The 15,353-nt window shown below is 52.7% G+C and overlaps 8 protein-coding genes across 8 annotated transcripts; 5 read left to right on the top strand and 3 right to left on the bottom strand.

The window, feature by feature from the left end:
- Positions 1 to 47: 47 nt before the first annotated feature.
- DSM5745_11021 (FAD-binding oxidoreductase) lies at positions 48 to 1,659 on the top strand (the record flags this gene model as incomplete). Its single annotated transcript, XM_026753037.1, has 2 exons — positions 48 to 332; positions 397 to 1,659. The coding sequence occupies 2 exons, from the start codon at positions 48 to 50 to the stop codon at positions 1,657 to 1,659; spliced, it is 1,548 nt and encodes a 515-aa protein (XP_026598360.1).
- Positions 1,660 to 2,508: 849 nt separating this feature from the next.
- DSM5745_11020 (putative Mfs allantoate transporter) lies at positions 2,509 to 4,427 on the bottom strand (the record flags this gene model as incomplete). Its single annotated transcript, XM_026753036.1, has 7 exons — positions 2,509 to 2,779; positions 2,837 to 3,029; positions 3,082 to 3,481; positions 3,545 to 3,787; positions 3,938 to 4,034; positions 4,096 to 4,136; positions 4,188 to 4,427. 7 exons carry the CDS (start codon positions 4,425 to 4,427, stop codon positions 2,509 to 2,511), a joined length of 1,485 nt encoding a protein of 494 aa, XP_026598359.1.
- A 411-nt stretch (positions 4,428 to 4,838) lies between these two features.
- On the top strand, positions 4,839 to 6,753 carry DSM5745_11019 (Amidase; the record flags this gene model as incomplete). The annotated part of the gene is made up of 5 exons (XM_026753035.1): positions 4,839 to 5,306; positions 5,362 to 5,663; positions 5,722 to 6,421; positions 6,471 to 6,576; positions 6,626 to 6,753. The coding sequence occupies 5 exons, from the start codon at positions 4,839 to 4,841 to the stop codon at positions 6,751 to 6,753; spliced, it is 1,704 nt and encodes a 567-aa protein (XP_026598358.1).
- A 249-nt stretch (positions 6,754 to 7,002) lies between these two features.
- Positions 7,003 to 8,019, top strand: DSM5745_11018 (ketopantoate reductase family protein; the record flags this gene model as incomplete). The annotated part of the gene is made up of 1 exon (XM_026753034.1): positions 7,003 to 8,019. One exon carries the CDS (start codon positions 7,003 to 7,005, stop codon positions 8,017 to 8,019), a length of 1,017 nt encoding a protein of 338 aa, XP_026598357.1.
- A 587-nt stretch (positions 8,020 to 8,606) lies between these two features.
- Positions 8,607 to 9,603, bottom strand: DSM5745_11017 (Zn(II)2Cys6 transcription factor domain-containing protein; the record flags this gene model as incomplete). Its single annotated transcript, XM_026753033.1, has 3 exons — positions 8,607 to 8,670; positions 8,729 to 8,844; positions 8,896 to 9,603. 3 exons carry the CDS (start codon positions 9,601 to 9,603, stop codon positions 8,607 to 8,609), a joined length of 888 nt encoding a protein of 295 aa, XP_026598356.1.
- Positions 9,604 to 9,885: 282 nt separating this feature from the next.
- Positions 9,886 to 10,702, top strand: DSM5745_11016 (pyridoxamine 5'-phosphate oxidase family protein; the record flags this gene model as incomplete). Its single annotated transcript, XM_026753032.1, has 2 exons — positions 9,886 to 10,201; positions 10,248 to 10,702. The coding sequence occupies 2 exons, from the start codon at positions 9,886 to 9,888 to the stop codon at positions 10,700 to 10,702; spliced, it is 771 nt and encodes a 256-aa protein (XP_026598355.1).
- A 600-nt stretch (positions 10,703 to 11,302) lies between these two features.
- Positions 11,303 to 12,414, top strand: DSM5745_11015 (uncharacterized protein; the record flags this gene model as incomplete). Its single annotated transcript, XM_026753031.1, has 2 exons — positions 11,303 to 11,434; positions 11,521 to 12,414. The coding sequence occupies 2 exons, from the start codon at positions 11,303 to 11,305 to the stop codon at positions 12,412 to 12,414; spliced, it is 1,026 nt and encodes a 341-aa protein (XP_026598354.1).
- Positions 12,415 to 12,848: 434 nt separating this feature from the next.
- DSM5745_11014 (putative bZIP transcription factor (MetR)) lies at positions 12,849 to 14,243 on the bottom strand (the record flags this gene model as incomplete). Its single annotated transcript, XM_026753030.1, has 2 exons — positions 12,849 to 13,474; positions 13,985 to 14,243. 2 exons carry the CDS (start codon positions 14,241 to 14,243, stop codon positions 12,849 to 12,851), a joined length of 885 nt encoding a protein of 294 aa, XP_026598353.1.
- Positions 14,244 to 15,353: the final 1,110 nt, after the last annotated feature.

The following is a 15,353-nucleotide window of genomic DNA, read 5'->3' as shown; positions in this document are numbered from 1 at the left end:
AAGCAGGCCTTCTTTGCTCATTAGATGTACATGAAGCAGCAGTGGAAATGAGGATCCTTATTTCGTTGCTGTATGGCCTAGCCGTATCTCGGCTTGTAGCTAGCACGCCTGCAGATATCCCTCACGTCTTCCAATCGTCCCCATTCACCCGTCAGCACCTCAGCTCCGCCCTAGTCCAACGTGAGCTGGGAAGCGTCGTCTCTTCTAAAACCACCATCTTCGGCCCTGATGATGAACGTTACAAGAATGCCACCGAACCGTGGAACACCGTCGCCAGCCCGCGTATTCAGGTCGTCATCCAGCCGGACGAAGAGGTTGATGTGTCTACCATTGTACGCCTTCTTTCCCCTCCTTCTATGTAACTAGTGGCATTGGGCTGACTTCTGGTAATTGCAGGTCCAATACTGCAACGACAACAGCCTCCCCTTCCTCGCCCGCAACCGCGCACACGGCGGCGCCTCCACGCTAAACTCCTTCAACGGCGTGCAAATCGACCTCTCGCCCTTCTCAAACATCTCCATAACTCCCAGCGGCAAATCAGCCTGGTTCGGCGGCGGCGTGTACGACGGACAAGCTGTGGCATACCTCTGGGAAAGGGGGTACGTCACGCCAACAGGCGCCTGCGACTGCGTGTCTATGATGGGTCCAGGACTGGGCGGCGGGCACGGCCGACTCGAGGGTCTCTACGGGATGATCAGCGACAACATCCTGCAGCTGAACGTTGTGTTGGGCAACGGGACGGCAATCACCGTGAATTCCACCTCGCATGCGGATCTCTTCTGGGCCATGAAAGGTGCGGGCCATAACTTTGGGATCGTGACCAGCTTCGAGAGTAAAATCTATCCTCGCGGGCCGGAGACGTGGCATTACCATAACTATGTCTGGGGCGGCGAGAAGCTCGAGGTTCTGTTTGAGGCGCTGAATGCGTTGCATGGGAATGGGTCGACGCCTGTGGATATGGCGCAGAACTGGGGCAGTTTCTTCATGAACTCTACACTGGACGCACACAATCCGTTAATACAGTGGTCCTTTGCGTACCGCGGCTCCGTAGAGCAGGCGGCGCCTCTCCTAGCCCCTTTCAACGCGATCCCCTCTTTGTCTGATGAGTTCGGCGACCTGCCTTACCCGGGTATCGCGGCAACCCAGGGCCTCGACACGGATAGCATTGTTTGTCAGCACGGTAACAGAATCATCTCTGCTACCGCTGGACTGCAGGTCTACAACGTCACTGCGGAGCGGCAGATATTCGAATCCTTCCGGCGTCGGATCCAGAGTCATCCGCAACTTGCAGCCGGCGGCGTCATCGAGCATGACGGGTATAGCACTGCCGCGGTAACCGCTTACGATTCCGCGGACTCGGCGTACCCGTTTCGATCGGATCATCACCTCATGCTTATCAATATCGCTCTTGCGCCAAATAACACAGATTCTGAGCTGGAGAGGAATGCGTGGGAGTGGGCTGCTGAGGTGAGGGATTTGTGGAACGCAGGCCAGCCGGGGAGAAAGGCTCATGCGTACGTCAACTACGCGAATGGAATGGAGTCCTTGGAGGAGAAGTACGGGCATGAGATTTGGAGATTGAAGAGGTTGAGGGCGTTGAAGGAGAGGTATGATCCGGACAACAGGTTCCGGTTCTATAATCCGATTGTGCAGCCGTAACCCTAAAGGCATTCTTGTTCTGTACGATCTGGGGATGGAATGGACTTAAGTCGACAAATAATGCAGCTTCATAATGTCCAATCTGACATGTCACTTCGGGCCATTTGGCGTTCGTTTTCTTGCTTTTAATGTCGTATAATATCTGGGCAAAGCACCGAACCTACTTAGAACCCCCTGCAACCAACACATACGGTTTCGTCCACTCACCTCCACAGCACGAATCGTTCCTCTCCAGACTCCCGTCCAGATCCCAACGGCAAGCAGGTCTCCTGTTACACTGCTGAGAACCTGGGGTAGACAGCAGTCTTCAGTTAACCACGCCCTAGCATACCGCCTGAACACGCATGGTTATACATACGCGAGACATCACGCGCTGCTCCCAATAGGTGTACTGACCAGATGCATCAGCCCTAGCCCTAGGCGGATGAGAGTCACAGCCCAGCAGTTTTACCTGATAGCTAGAGTAGCCGAATGAGCGAAAGGTGCTCCTGGATCCTTCAGATGGTAAGACGTCTGGTAAAATTCACGAGATTCTGTACGTCTGTGCATCTCTGGGTCCTGATCTGATAGATATCCATGGATATAGTTTGGTAGTGGAGGAATCAACATTCAACGCTGTATAAAGGGTCCACGTCGTTAGTCAAGCTCGGTGGAAGTCAACGGTTACTAACAGTGCTGAAGATTAGATATAACATGAGATATGCTTCTTCCTATAATGGATGAGATCGACCGCGGCGGCCAGGTCCTAGGTAGGTAGTCGGTGCATATTCCCAGCTATACGAAACATAGCACACTCCAACTCCATCATCATCATCATCCACTATTCTTCCTCTAATAATAACAATTCCCCTAAATCCTATACTTAAAATGCCGATTCTCCTTATCCGTCAAATCCTCAAACCCCTCCATCGCAACCTCCGTCGCATTCGCCCGCGCCTCATCCAAAAGACCCACGCGCTGCTTCCGCCTATTCTCCCACGCACAATACACCGTGTAGATAACCTGCAATCCCATGGCGCCCGCGTAAGAACCAGCGAGGCCCTTGATCGCCGTGGAATACCGCGGTGTCTCGTCGGGGAGGAAGAAGTGAGGACCGGCGATGTTGCCGGCGCAATAGAGCCTGTTCTTCTGTCAGTATCGGATTGGATCGAGGTTAGAATGGGGTGCGAGTGCATACACGAAGTAGATACCCAGCACCGTGCTCCGCTTCGTGTGTCCCGCTGTATTGAGGCCCGGCAGAGTCCAGTTCAGAATCACGGGGGCGCCGAGGATCCCCTGGAGCCAGCACATGGCGACGAGGGCGAAGCGGTGGCGCTCGATGCTGATTTTCATGATCCCGATTAGACCGGCTAGGCCGGGGATGCAGGATACTGTCACAGCGTTGGTTAGTCCAGTTACTGCAAGTGGTTAGGAAATACGTACGAACAATAGTGACACCCAGCATATTCGGTACCTTTGAAAGATACCCAAACGCAATAACCATGACGAGCTCGAACGCGCCAACAGGCGTCTGCAGCAGACTCGTGCGCAGCGGGCTATATCCAAAACCCTTGATTATGGCCGCTAGGAAGTTGGCCACGCCGCCGTTCAGAATACCGTAGCAAATGGCCATGAGGTATAGCAGCCATTGTCGCGGATCGACCAGAGCCTCTTTGATCTGGGATGTATTGATCTGCGGCTGCTTGAGGCCTGTCTGGTTCCGCGAGATGCGCCATACGGCGACGATGCGCTCGTACTCGGAAAGCATCTTTGCGTTGTGCGGGCCGTCGGGGAGGTACGCGTAGATCACGAAGCCCCAGGCTATTGTCATGGAGCCGACGATCTGAACAGCATTAAACCAGAAAGTCAATCTTAACTGAAGGGGAACTTTTTTCTAGTCTCGTACCAGGTATATAAGCTTCCACTGTGGAACCGCTAGCCCCTCCGCATGTCCGGCGCCATACGCTAACAACGCACCAACTATAGCGGAGATGCCATTCATTGATAGCCAGTACGAGCTCCGTAGGCTTTGCTCTTCGCGCGTCCACAGCATAGATGTGAGGATAATGAATGCGGGCGAGACGACCGCCTCCAACAGACCGAGGAAGAAGCGGATGGCGAAGAAGCCGGCGAAATTGAACACGGCGGCCTAATTTACCGGTTAGAGCTAATAGAGATATTATACGGAGTAAACGCTTGCCTGCAGCATGCACACCGCGCCCCAGACGAAGAGCATAACCCCAATCAACCGGCCGACTGGGTATCGCTGCAAAAGTAGTTGCCAGGGATAGGCGCCTACCAGCCAGCCGATGTATAGCGCGGACGAGACCCAGGAGTAGTTATCGCCTGTCATATTTGTGTCTTCTTGGAGGCCGTATGCGTTGGAGTAGTTTAGTCTGGTAAACTGTGTCAACAACCTCGCGTTCCGGTTCGCAACGTCAGGTAGGGGATGCTTACGTCTGTTTGTCGAGGAAGCTCAACATGTATGTTATCATCATCTATTATAATCATTAGTATATAACCTTAAACAGGGGGTCGCTTATGCGTACCAACGGCAAAACATAAAAGTCAAGCTTCCTGCGGACCTTCACAGCGTCCCTTTCTAGCTGCGCCTCGTCATACTGCAGAGAGCGCTGAAAATAATCCTTGCCGACCTCGTTCAGGTTTATGTTCGTGTTCTTGCCAGTAAAGCGACTCAGCCAGTTGACAGGCATAGACCTGCTACTACCGAAGCCATGGTCGTGATCGGAGGACGAGATGGCCTCATCGACCTCCTTGGGCGCAGACATGTTGCCTGTTGGCGGTGGCAAGATTGAGAACACGTCTGCTGCTACAGGCACGTTAATTTTAGAGCGTGGGGAAGATGGTTTTATAATTCCGTCCCTGCAGCAAGCAAGGGATATGTGATATAACATGCTGTTGGGGCATGAGTTAGGGCTATCTGGCCCAATCGCGGTATGATCTGATATCTCACTAGCGCAGTGTAATGCTGGCTGCGGGGTAATTTGCACTGATAGCATGCGATAGCTTAAATGATAGCGTTTGATAGAGACAGATAGTTGATTGGCTGGGCTATCACGTCGCTGCGTAGCTCTTAGTGCGTTAGTACCATTGTTTGGAGAACGAAATCTACCCGTGTATAAAGGCAAGACCAGATAATTTACCTGTTAACATAGACACTCAGAGCAATCCAAATCATAATGGCCTCTGTCAGCGTTACTGAGACGATCGTTCCCATGCCACAATCACAGTTCCCTCCGCCTGCCAAATCATGGCAAGCCATTCGAGACGAAAAGCGCGCTGAGCAGTTGTCGAGGATTCCTTCGTCCTGGAGACTGCAGGCATCGCAGTACCCGGCGAAAGACGAAGTGGATGTACGGCCAACCGCCATTACATCGGGGATCCTCTCCGAAAGAGAGCTTGAAATCACAGGCGAAAAGTACGATGCAACCTCGCTCGCCGCAGAGGTTGCCAAGGGCACGTACACGGCCGTTGAAACGGTGACGGCATTCTGCAAGCGTGCTGCAATCTGCCAGCAGCTTTGTCAAGCGTTGACGGAAATCTGTTTCAGCGATGCAATCGACAAGGCGAAAAAGCTGGATGAGTACTTCGAGAGAACGGGTGGAAAGACGGTGGGCCCTCTACATGGTTTGCCGATGACTTTCAAAGTACGTCGTCGGATCTATCCCTCCAAGCGGTAAAGCTAATGCATCTTTGTGATAGGAGTGCTTCCACGTCAAAGGATACGATGCATCCAACGGGTACATTTCGCGCTGTTTCGACCCTTCCACCACGACCACCCCCATCATCCAGCTGGTCGAGGACGCCGGTGCAGTCGTCATTGCGAAGACCAACGTCCCACAGACGATGCTCGTAGCCGAGTGCGAGAACAATGTCTTTGGGCGCACAAAGAACCCCATCGTCAAGCACCTGTCGTGTGGCGGGAGCAGTGGCGGCGAAGGGGCGCTCTCCGCTTTCAGGGGAAATGCATTAGGTATTGGCACTGATGTGGGAGGATCCATCAGGTACGTTCACAGAGTCTTTGACAGTGGCAATAACAAATTATTGATTGTGTATGTGTAGACTTCCCGCCGCGTTCAACAGCGTGTATGGCTACAAACCTTCAGTTGGTATCCTTCCCTTCATCGGATACGCCGCCTCAGGCTGGACCGGTGTCAATACCGGCATTCCTGCTGTCCTAGGGCCCATTGGACACTCAGTTCGAGATCTCAGGTTGCTCACTGAAGCTGTTCGCAAGGGTAAACCATGGCTATTTGACCCAGCCGTTATACATGGCATTATGGAGTCTCCGGATCCTGTACTCACGACCAAAAAGCCTATCGTCGGTATCCTCCACGAGTCGGGCGTCACACCTCACCCGCCCGTCCGCCGCGCCCTCCACGAGGCTCAGCTCAAAGTTGAAGTTGCCGGCTACGAAGTCAGAGACTTCACTCCCGTCTGCCCAGACTTTGCCGAGTTAAGAGAAATCAGCAGTCAGTTATTCACCGTTGATGGGGCTTCATACGCGCGGCGAGAACTGGCCAAGGCAGGTGAACCGGTTGTACCCTCAGTGACCAAGTTTGGCTTCTTCGACATGCCCAGAAAGATGCACGAGGAGATGTGGCAGTGGAATACTAAAAAGGGGCAAATGCAGAAGGAGATGCTGGATGCATGGCAACAACTGGGTATTGACTTGCTTATTGCGCCTGCTGCACCGCACACCCCGATTCCTCCGGAACATTGCACTTCGGAGCTATACACAGTTTCATGGAATGCTGTGGATGTGAGGTTGTCTTTCCATACCATATGGTGCTCACTAACAACGGTTTCAGTATCCTGCGATAATCATTCCGTTCACGAAGGCGGATCCGCAACTGGACCCCAGGGACAACGCATTCGAGCCAAAACACGACTTGGACCAAAGAGTCCAGGCATTGTGTAAGTCCGGTAACAGGTGAAAAGTGTTCCTTAGGGCTAATAATGGTAGACGACCCGGAGCTCATGGCTGGGGCGCCAGTCTCCCTGCAAATCGTTGCCCCGAGGCTGCAAGACGCGGCTTTGCTCAGGTATGCCGAGGAGCTGGATAGGGTGTTGAACGAGACCAAGATAGCATAGATCAAGAATAATGCCGAATCGTAGCAACAATGATTATCACAGGCTTCACAGCCAGTAATTCTTGCTCTCCTTATCTATGCTATCGCAGACCCCGCTCGGCCCACAACGTATCTCAGGTCTGGCCCGTCTGGGGTACAGGAACGACTCCACATAATGTTGTGTATAAACCGGAGGCTATCACGATAGGACAAATGGGTCAAATGATCTTTGCTTGTCAATGGCTTGCGGCAAACCAAAGCTTACACAGCCATGGATTCGGAAGGTCGATCGCAACGGCACTATCAAGTCTGCCTCATAGGCTCCGGCGGAGTTGGCACAATTGCATCCGTTGTTCTCGCAAAATCCGGCCGGGCCCACCTTACCTGCGTCCTCCGATCGAAATACAGCTATGTCTCCCAGCACGGATGGGATGTCGATTCCGTTGACCACGGGAAGCTTTCAGGGTGGAAACCTCATCGCATAGTGCGCTCTGCTGCCGACGCTGCAACAGATGAAAATGGAGACCAGGTAACATACGACTACGTCGTCGTATGCACAAAGCAGTTACCGAACTTGAACCCTGTCGTGGGCATGATAGCTCCCGTAATGACGCCAGGAAGAACAACAGTGGTCATGATCCAGAACGGAATGGGAATCGAGGAGGAAATAATCAAGGCCTGGCCGGGAAACGTGGTAATGAGCAGCGTTAGCCATATCGGGAGCTCGATCCAGGAGCCCAATATGGTGGTACAAGTCGGCAAGGATGTGTCCAAGATGGGTCCGCACCTCCACACGGGCGTCGACGATTCAACAAGCATCGAAAAAGCCAGGGAGTTTGTCGATATGTACCTCAGTGGGGGTGCTAGCGTGTGTGAAATGGTTGAGGATATCCAGGTTGCGAGATGGGAGAAACTATTGTGGAACGGAACATTCAATACTGTCTGTGCACTGATGAGAATGGATGTCGGCGAGCTGCAGAGAAGTAAAGGGAGAGAATCCATGCTTGTGCCGATGATGTGGGAGATTTGGAACATTTCAAAAGCGGCCGGTCATCCTATGCCAGAGTCAATTGTGCAGTGGATGGCGTATCGATTGCCGGATGACTGCGACTATCGACCGAGTATGCTGCTCGATTTGGAAAACGGGCGGCCAATGGAGCTGGAGGTGATCTTGGGAAACGCATTGAAGAAGGCTCAAGAACTCGGAGTGAACACACCACACATGACCACGGTCCACAAATTACTCAAGCTGGAGGAGTGGAGATGTCAGGAAAGACGTAGTCTTTAGATGCTATTATAATGGTATAGGCGCATTTGGCCAACACATCCAGTCCCAGTTCTCTCCAGCATCTCGAGCTGGCCAGATCTGGTCAACACAAAAGGACCTGGTGCGCCTTGCAGTCATTATAGGCCGAGCGTAACAAATATCGTCAAACAGCCGGGTCGCATGACTCCGGTCCTCCAACTTCTCTAATTCGCATGCCGCAATGAAAAGTGGCCAGAGCGAGAGTTTCATATCTTGAGGCGACCCAGAAATGTGAGCCATGGCCTCGTACGCCATGCTCAGGGCTTCCATATCCGCTTGCGTCGAGATTCCTGGGCGGTTGAATAGGCGGAACAAATAGAGCAGTGCGGCTGCTCTCCACGTGTATGCATGAAGCAGAAGCTTCCGCGACATTTGCATTGACAAAGAACGATCCCGTATGGGATGCCAGCTCTCTAATTGTGCCTTTATGGAGGCTTCCCTTTCAAGTAGGTCATTGCGCTCCGTCGCAAAGCTATAAGGCTCAATGAGCCTGCATTCCCTGGATTTCATGTCTTCAGCGAGGCCGGCGAGCCTCGAAAGAATCGGAGATAAGGAAGCCGTAAGCCCCATCAGCCGATCAGCGTGAGACATGGCGTAATCATCAAGCCAGACTGACGAGTCGATCTTGGTGCGCTTCATTTGTGAGAGTGAAATCAGGAGATCTTGCCGGGCCACCCCTCTAACAAAATACTTGGCCATGCCGCTCAGCGCGTTTTTCTCCTGAGTGTGAAAAGCCAGAATCATGGCGACATTGTCAATAAGTGCAGACAGTACAGCTCCACTGCCGTCCGATTGGGGGTCCACGAGCTGTCAACCTCGTCAGCGGGGTAGCAATACATGTATCCGGTTCCAGCATACCTCGACACCGCAAAGAGCAAGTAAAAGCATCAGTCCCAGCTCTGGGCCATTTTCTTCCTCACTAACCAACCTTAAGCGACTGACAAGGCGTACCTTGCGATTTGACACCAGGGCAGAGTCCACGGCTTCTTTGAGATAGTTCTCTCCTATTGCAGCTAACGCATCGCCCACTGCTGTAGGACTGTGCTGCAGAAGGGAAATGACGGCGCCGTTCATCTCGCGGATGAATGAGTCGTCGCTCATCACCATCTCTGAAGGGTGTCTCATGAAGTAGACCTCGATCAGTGGTCTATCCGCCGCGAGGATCTCGCTCAAACAAATCGGTGCGGGTCCTTTCAGTGAATACCGCGATTTGGTTGAAGCTTCCATAATCATTGATCTCATGTAATCATCGGTGCTATTCCTCCAGCCCGGCGCATCAATGAGCCAAGTGCCCGTGGGAATCTCTTCCATCATTCTTTCGTACCCTACAGGTAGTTCGCTTAGTGCCCGTTGAAGGGCCATGCGCTGACTCAAGTCGACAGACGTTCGGTGGTTCGTCGCACCCAAGTCGAGCGAAGCACTGGGGCGTCTAGATGGGCCTTCGCAAACAGAGTATCCGCTGCACCGGCGGCGTCGACGAGCGCAAGTCCCACATGACGGATGCACCTCGTCGCATTTGATCTTGGCCTGCTTGCAGTCCTTGCAACCCTTGCGAGATCGGGCCATGATGCTATCCTGGTTACGCTTGCGGTATGCTCGGAATCTGAGCAAGAAGCAATCGAGAACAGTTGGTGCGGGTCAGTTTAAGCTATCAGGTTGATCAATGTTCTTATCTCTAAGGAAGTAATGGTGCAGATAGCACGAAGGATCCCCGCTTTATGCTATCAAATAGCCTCCGCAATGTCCGATTTGGAGTCGCCAAGGCGATCCTTCCATGCATCAAGCTTGATCATGGTACAAAGGCCCTTCATCACTCACGTAAAATGGCCCGGCTTGATTAATAGGAAAATGGAGCCGGCATCACTTCGCAGACATACACAACGCGGAACCTATGACATTGAATCCGCGAAGGCTGTGTTTGACGACTGTTTTACAGCCCATGTATCCTACGTCGATAAAGGTCTTCCACAATGCCTGCCCATGATTGCGTTGGTGATGAAAGAAGAAGCCGAAGAAGCCGATGGCTTAGAGCATGGTCCTGCACCCCTGCTTGAGGAAGGTAATACTGTCGTATACCTGCATGGGCATCCAGGTACCAGGATAGTAGAGTTAGCGAGGGAGGCTAGCTTGGAACCGGTCAAAGTGTGCATCGTAGCCACAAAAGGTAACGTCTCTCCGAATCCATTCCAACAAATGCTAATTCTTCCCAGTCGATGGTCTTGTGCTCTCCTCGGCCCCTAACGGCCATACGTTCAACTACCGCTCGGCGGTAATTCATGGAACATGCACCCTGGTCAAAAGCAAGGCCATCAAGCGCATCGTGATGCGTGCTGTCACCAATCATATTGTGCCCAACCGATGGGAGGAAGTAAACCCAGTGGCTTCGTACCAGATCAGTTTGGTCTCCGTGATCAAGGTCAGCATCGATAGTTTGTCCGTCAAAACTCGCACTGGTCCACCCGGAATTCAACCAAGAGACAGAGAAGTCGACGGGCCGGACAATGAGAACCCTCCGTGGGTGGGCGTCGTCCCGGTGTGGGAACTGTTAGGAGATCCAGCAGAGCCCGGATTGATTCCTGGAGGCAGGGTATCCGAAAACCTAAGAGGACACATTGAGAGAAGGAACAATAAGCAGCAGGCTCATTCAAGACTAGTAGCGGGTTAATACGCATATGACCGTGTTCGGAGTTGGGAATTCTGTACCTACTACCCCAGGCATCAAACCACTAAAATGCTGTGCTCCATTACTCGGTACCACCACCGCTCGGATATTTCCAGGATCAAGCTGGCAATTCGAGGGCATCCGTAACGTCAAACTCGTGGCTAGTCACGGTGTCGATGCTTGATGCCGCAAGAACTCTAACGCCCTCAGCATTCTGTATTGAAAGCAGTGTTCGCACTTTTTCCGACGAAACTTCTGAACTGGAACAACCCCACCACCGGTATGTGATACTCACTGTAGACACGTGTAGCGGGAAGTCGGAACATCTGGCGTGCTCATCCCGGAGGTGTAGAGGGGAGCAAGCATAAGATGTTGCTCGCCAAGTTTTTGATAGCGGTGCCTAAAAGCGGCGACATCCCGCCCAGATATATTTCCGCTTTCCCCGCATAATTCTTGAACACCCACCCAATCCGCAGTAGTTGGAGGAAATCTTTCATTTTCGCCTGAGATTCTGTCATTGGTATTGATGATGATCCGTGCGCAATAGATTGCTTCAAAGTTCAGAGTCGCCTCTTTCCTACACCGCCGAAGATAAACTCCGCAATGCACCTTCTCTCCTTTCTCCGCAAGTCCAAGACCTCGAACGAAACCTCATCCCTCTACGGACTCGATCATGCGGCTCTCAATCTCCCCGTCCCACCGCCGTCTATGTGGATGAATCTCGGCTATTGGAAGGTTCTTCCCCTATGCCACCCCGCGATTCAGTCTTGACCGACGCATTCCCGAAGCCACGGCGACGAAAGAGACCTGACTGAGAACAGGACACAACCGACTTCCCCACCGCTTGTGCCGCCCTCCTAGACCAAGTCCTGATTACAGCATCACTACTAGACGAGAATGGCGATGCAACTTCACATTCGACGGAGAAAAGGCTTCGATTGCTGGACGTTGGGATCGGGTGCGGAGATCAATCTGTGCGGATTCTGGGATACAAACGGAGAATGCACGGCGGAGTAGCTGCAAATGACAATTCGGATCTTGATGGGAATATCAAGGACATGACGGCGCCGTTATTCGATTCCTACGTCGGCATCACTTCTATCCCTGTCCAGGCCCAGTTCGCGAAGCAACGGATAGAGAGCAGCAAGCACTCGCAATCAAACTTGCGGGCTCAAATATTTTGCGCAGACGCCGCGAATCCATTATCCTGGGACACCAAGCTGAAAACGTCCCTGTCCGCCGCTCCGCCTTCCCACGAAACAGAAGAGAACTGGCTCTTAGCCCTTGACACCCTTTACCACTTCTCTCCCTCCCGCGCCCCTCTCTTCAAATATACTCACTCTACGCTGCACGCCTCTATAATGGCCTTTGATCTTTTACTTCCAACCCCCAAGCCCTCATTCTGGGCGCGCCTCCTCCTCCGGATCCTGTGCCTATTTGCCGGGACACCCTATACGAACTTCCTCACGCAGGACGAGTACACCGCACTCCTGGTTGATGCAGGATACGATCTATCGAAAATCATCTTTAGAGATATATCGGATGACGTATTCCACGGGATTGCAGGGTATATCAATTCCCGAGAAGAGGTGTTGAAGGCGTACGGGTTGGGTGGGAGCAAGGGGATGAAGAAGTATGGAGGCGCTGGGAAGCTGTTTGGGTGGTGGGCAAGGACGGGGGTTGTCAAGGGGTTTATCATTGTTGCTAGAGCTTAGAGCGTTCGTGGGGTATGCGCGTTTGAAATTCGGCTGGAAGACCGAAAGCTTTGCGAGTCATTCGCGACCTGGATAGCCTGCTGGGCATACACTTCTGGCCTGCATATTAGAAGATCACCTGCTTTGATCGTCACGCTAATGGGATCTGCGTTACAAATGGCGTGGCTACAGAAACAGGTGGCATGGGGATCGTGCGCACACCAGGCGGTCCAGGTTTTGAACCAGTCTGGCTGATCGGCTGAGATGAACATGAAGAATCAGATTTAGACATCATACGTGTCTGCGTATATTAACGTAATCATCACCGACCCACCAATCATCCCATCCGTTCACCATGAGACGCCTCTCATTAAAAGCAAAGAGATATAAACATAGAGATCAAGATATACAACAGAAGACAAAAAATCAGCGCTCAACTTCAATTTAGGTGGAACCTAAAAAGTGCCGACGCCGATCTTGGAGTTGCCATTACTTCGCTCGCCCTCGGTCTTCTGTGCAGCAAGAAACTTTTTGAACATATCCGTGATGTCGTTTTCGGCTTTCCTGCCTTCCTCCGCGGACTTGCCGTTCTTCTCGGTGATCAGGTTCTTGAGCCATTGGTTCTCGAGCTCAAGGGCGGTGACGCGAGCTTCCAGCGCAGCATTCTTCTCCGTTGTGTCCTTCACGGTTTTCTCTAGGGCTTGCTCGCGCATCTTCTTCTTGACTCGGAAGCGGGCACTGGCGGCAGTGTTGCGGCGGCGCTTGTCCTCATCGGCGGCAACCCGCGCAGACTCCTCGACACTGATGGGCGCAGTCTTCTGGGTATTCTTGCGCTTAGGGCCGGGAGCGGGGGCTGCGGGGGATGTAACGCTCGAAGGACTTGGGGCGACAACGGACGATTGGGATGGGGAGGCCGAAGTCGGCGAGGTAGCAGGCTGATTTACCTGGGGGTGAACGTTGGGCAGCGCGCTCGGAATTTGCGATTGCGGTACGGCGTGGAACTGAGTATTCTGCACGGGCATGGGTTGGTTGTTCATGGAGTTCATCTGAGGGGCATAGTCGTTGACGTTGCCAAACCCATCTGAGGCCAATTAGCGGATGTCACATCGCTGCGCAAGTGGCCTGCCAGTGGCTTGCAAATGCATAAAATGAGAACGCGAAGGTCATGCATGAGTACATCGAGGCTCAACAAGCCAAGACAGTATCACGTGAAATGACGCCATAACGGGCCATATTCGCGATATCGCCAAAGTGCCTGAGCTTGCAGCAGCCCTGGCGCGCTAATCTAGATTGGCGCACACTCGAGCGATCCACAGAGGAAAGCACCAATAGTGACCAGCATAGATTGCGAAAGCGTGTGATGGCGGATGGCGCGCCTCGTGCAGGGACCAGTCATCAAAGCCGCCAGCCCAAGCTCAGTACCAAAATGGACAGACGTCCGAACGCCATCAAAGAAAGCATGAAAAATCTGGGAACTGGATGAACAAGCCAAAGAGAACCCTTGGAAAAGCTTCCATGGTTCATTTGACAGGGCCATCCAGAACGCTCGATATCGAACACAGAGAAGCCATGTAGGAAATCCGGTACTCACCACCACCCAGAATATCCAAAAATTCCATGTCAGGATTTTGGTTCCCATTGCGCTTGTTCTCCTCGACTGGTTCGAACGACGGAAGATTTAGGTCAAAATCGAAAAACTCCGTGTTGGTGAAAAGCGATAGGTCGTGGTCAAGGTTGAACTCATCCTGCTGCTGCTGTTGCACCGCGACATCGTAGGGCGAGGGAATGGCATTCAGGTCGTTCAGGTATTGCGAGAAGTTGGGCGCCCGGCGGCCATTGTATTCAGCCATGGTGAAGCGTGAGGCGTATCGGCCTCAAATAGCGTATTCCACCAAAACCCTGATCTTGTTCGATATCTCAAGAATTCCCTTCGCAAGTGTAATGACGACTGGAGGGGCACGGCGTGTAGTGCCGGCGGCGAGTCGTCGAGAACGCAGTCGTTCTAAATCGCGGTGTCGATGAGTTGGCGGATCGTGGAGGCCGGGGTCGAGGTTCAACGTTGAAGATGGAGACGGGAGAGAAAGTGGGAAAGAGTGAGAAGAAGAGGGGATCCAGAGTGGGTGAGTCGGAGACGAGGGACGGGAGATTTTGCGTCGCATTGAGGTAAGAGTGTGGGGTGGGATGAATGCTTAGAAATCGTGGCAGCAAATCCCGACCGATTTCCGGGCTCCCTCCGCTCCGCTACGGAGCGCATACATCCACTGCTGGTACCTTTCTCGTTGCTTTTTCTTAATCTTTTGATAGTAGTAGTTCAAAAGAGCCTACATATAGATCTCCTGATCTTGTTCTTCAGTTTGCCATTACAGATACCTCAAGCCGTCTCGCTCGACCGTGAATCTTCTTTGTCCCTGGCCTAGAATTGGAGTCGCTTGCCACCGGTTCCGAAGCCGGCATCTCCAACCATGGGCCGGGGCTGAACCGCTGAACCCAAGCCTGCATCCGGTTTTTCCCTCCTTGACCCGCTGGGTGAACAGAGCAATTTCGCGACGCGAACACTACTACTCCTCAACATCAAGGGCTCAGCATATTGTTGCACCAATTCTGGTACTGTGATGCACATCGTCAGGATTCATCATATGTCCATAGGCTCCTGGAGGATCGACCCCTGCTCGTAATGCCTGTCTCCGATCGCCCCTTGTTGGCCAGCCTTGCGTTCAGTCCTCTCCCTCGAGCTTCCTGGTTGGCTGAGGCTGGCCTTATGTTTTATCGCTGGCGCGGTTTGCGATGAATATCTACAACTGCAGCGACTTCGTCTTGAAGGAGCTCTTCCCCGCATCCACCATATGGTGTGCTTCGAACTTTGTAAAACCTGCGAGATGCGAGCGATGGCTCATAAAGCATCTCAATTGCACCACGGTCATAAGGTATTCATGCATCGTTAGACCTTGAGACGCGCATGC

The sequence above is a fragment of the Aspergillus mulundensis genome, assembly GCF_003369625.1.
Source record: "Aspergillus mulundensis strain DSM 5745 chromosome Unknown scaffold_18, whole genome shotgun sequence".
Taxonomy (NCBI): domain Eukaryota; kingdom Fungi; phylum Ascomycota; class Eurotiomycetes; order Eurotiales; family Aspergillaceae; genus Aspergillus; species Aspergillus mulundensis.
The sequence above is the reverse complement of the archived record's forward strand: the minus strand, read 5'-3'. Positions and strand labels throughout refer to the sequence as shown.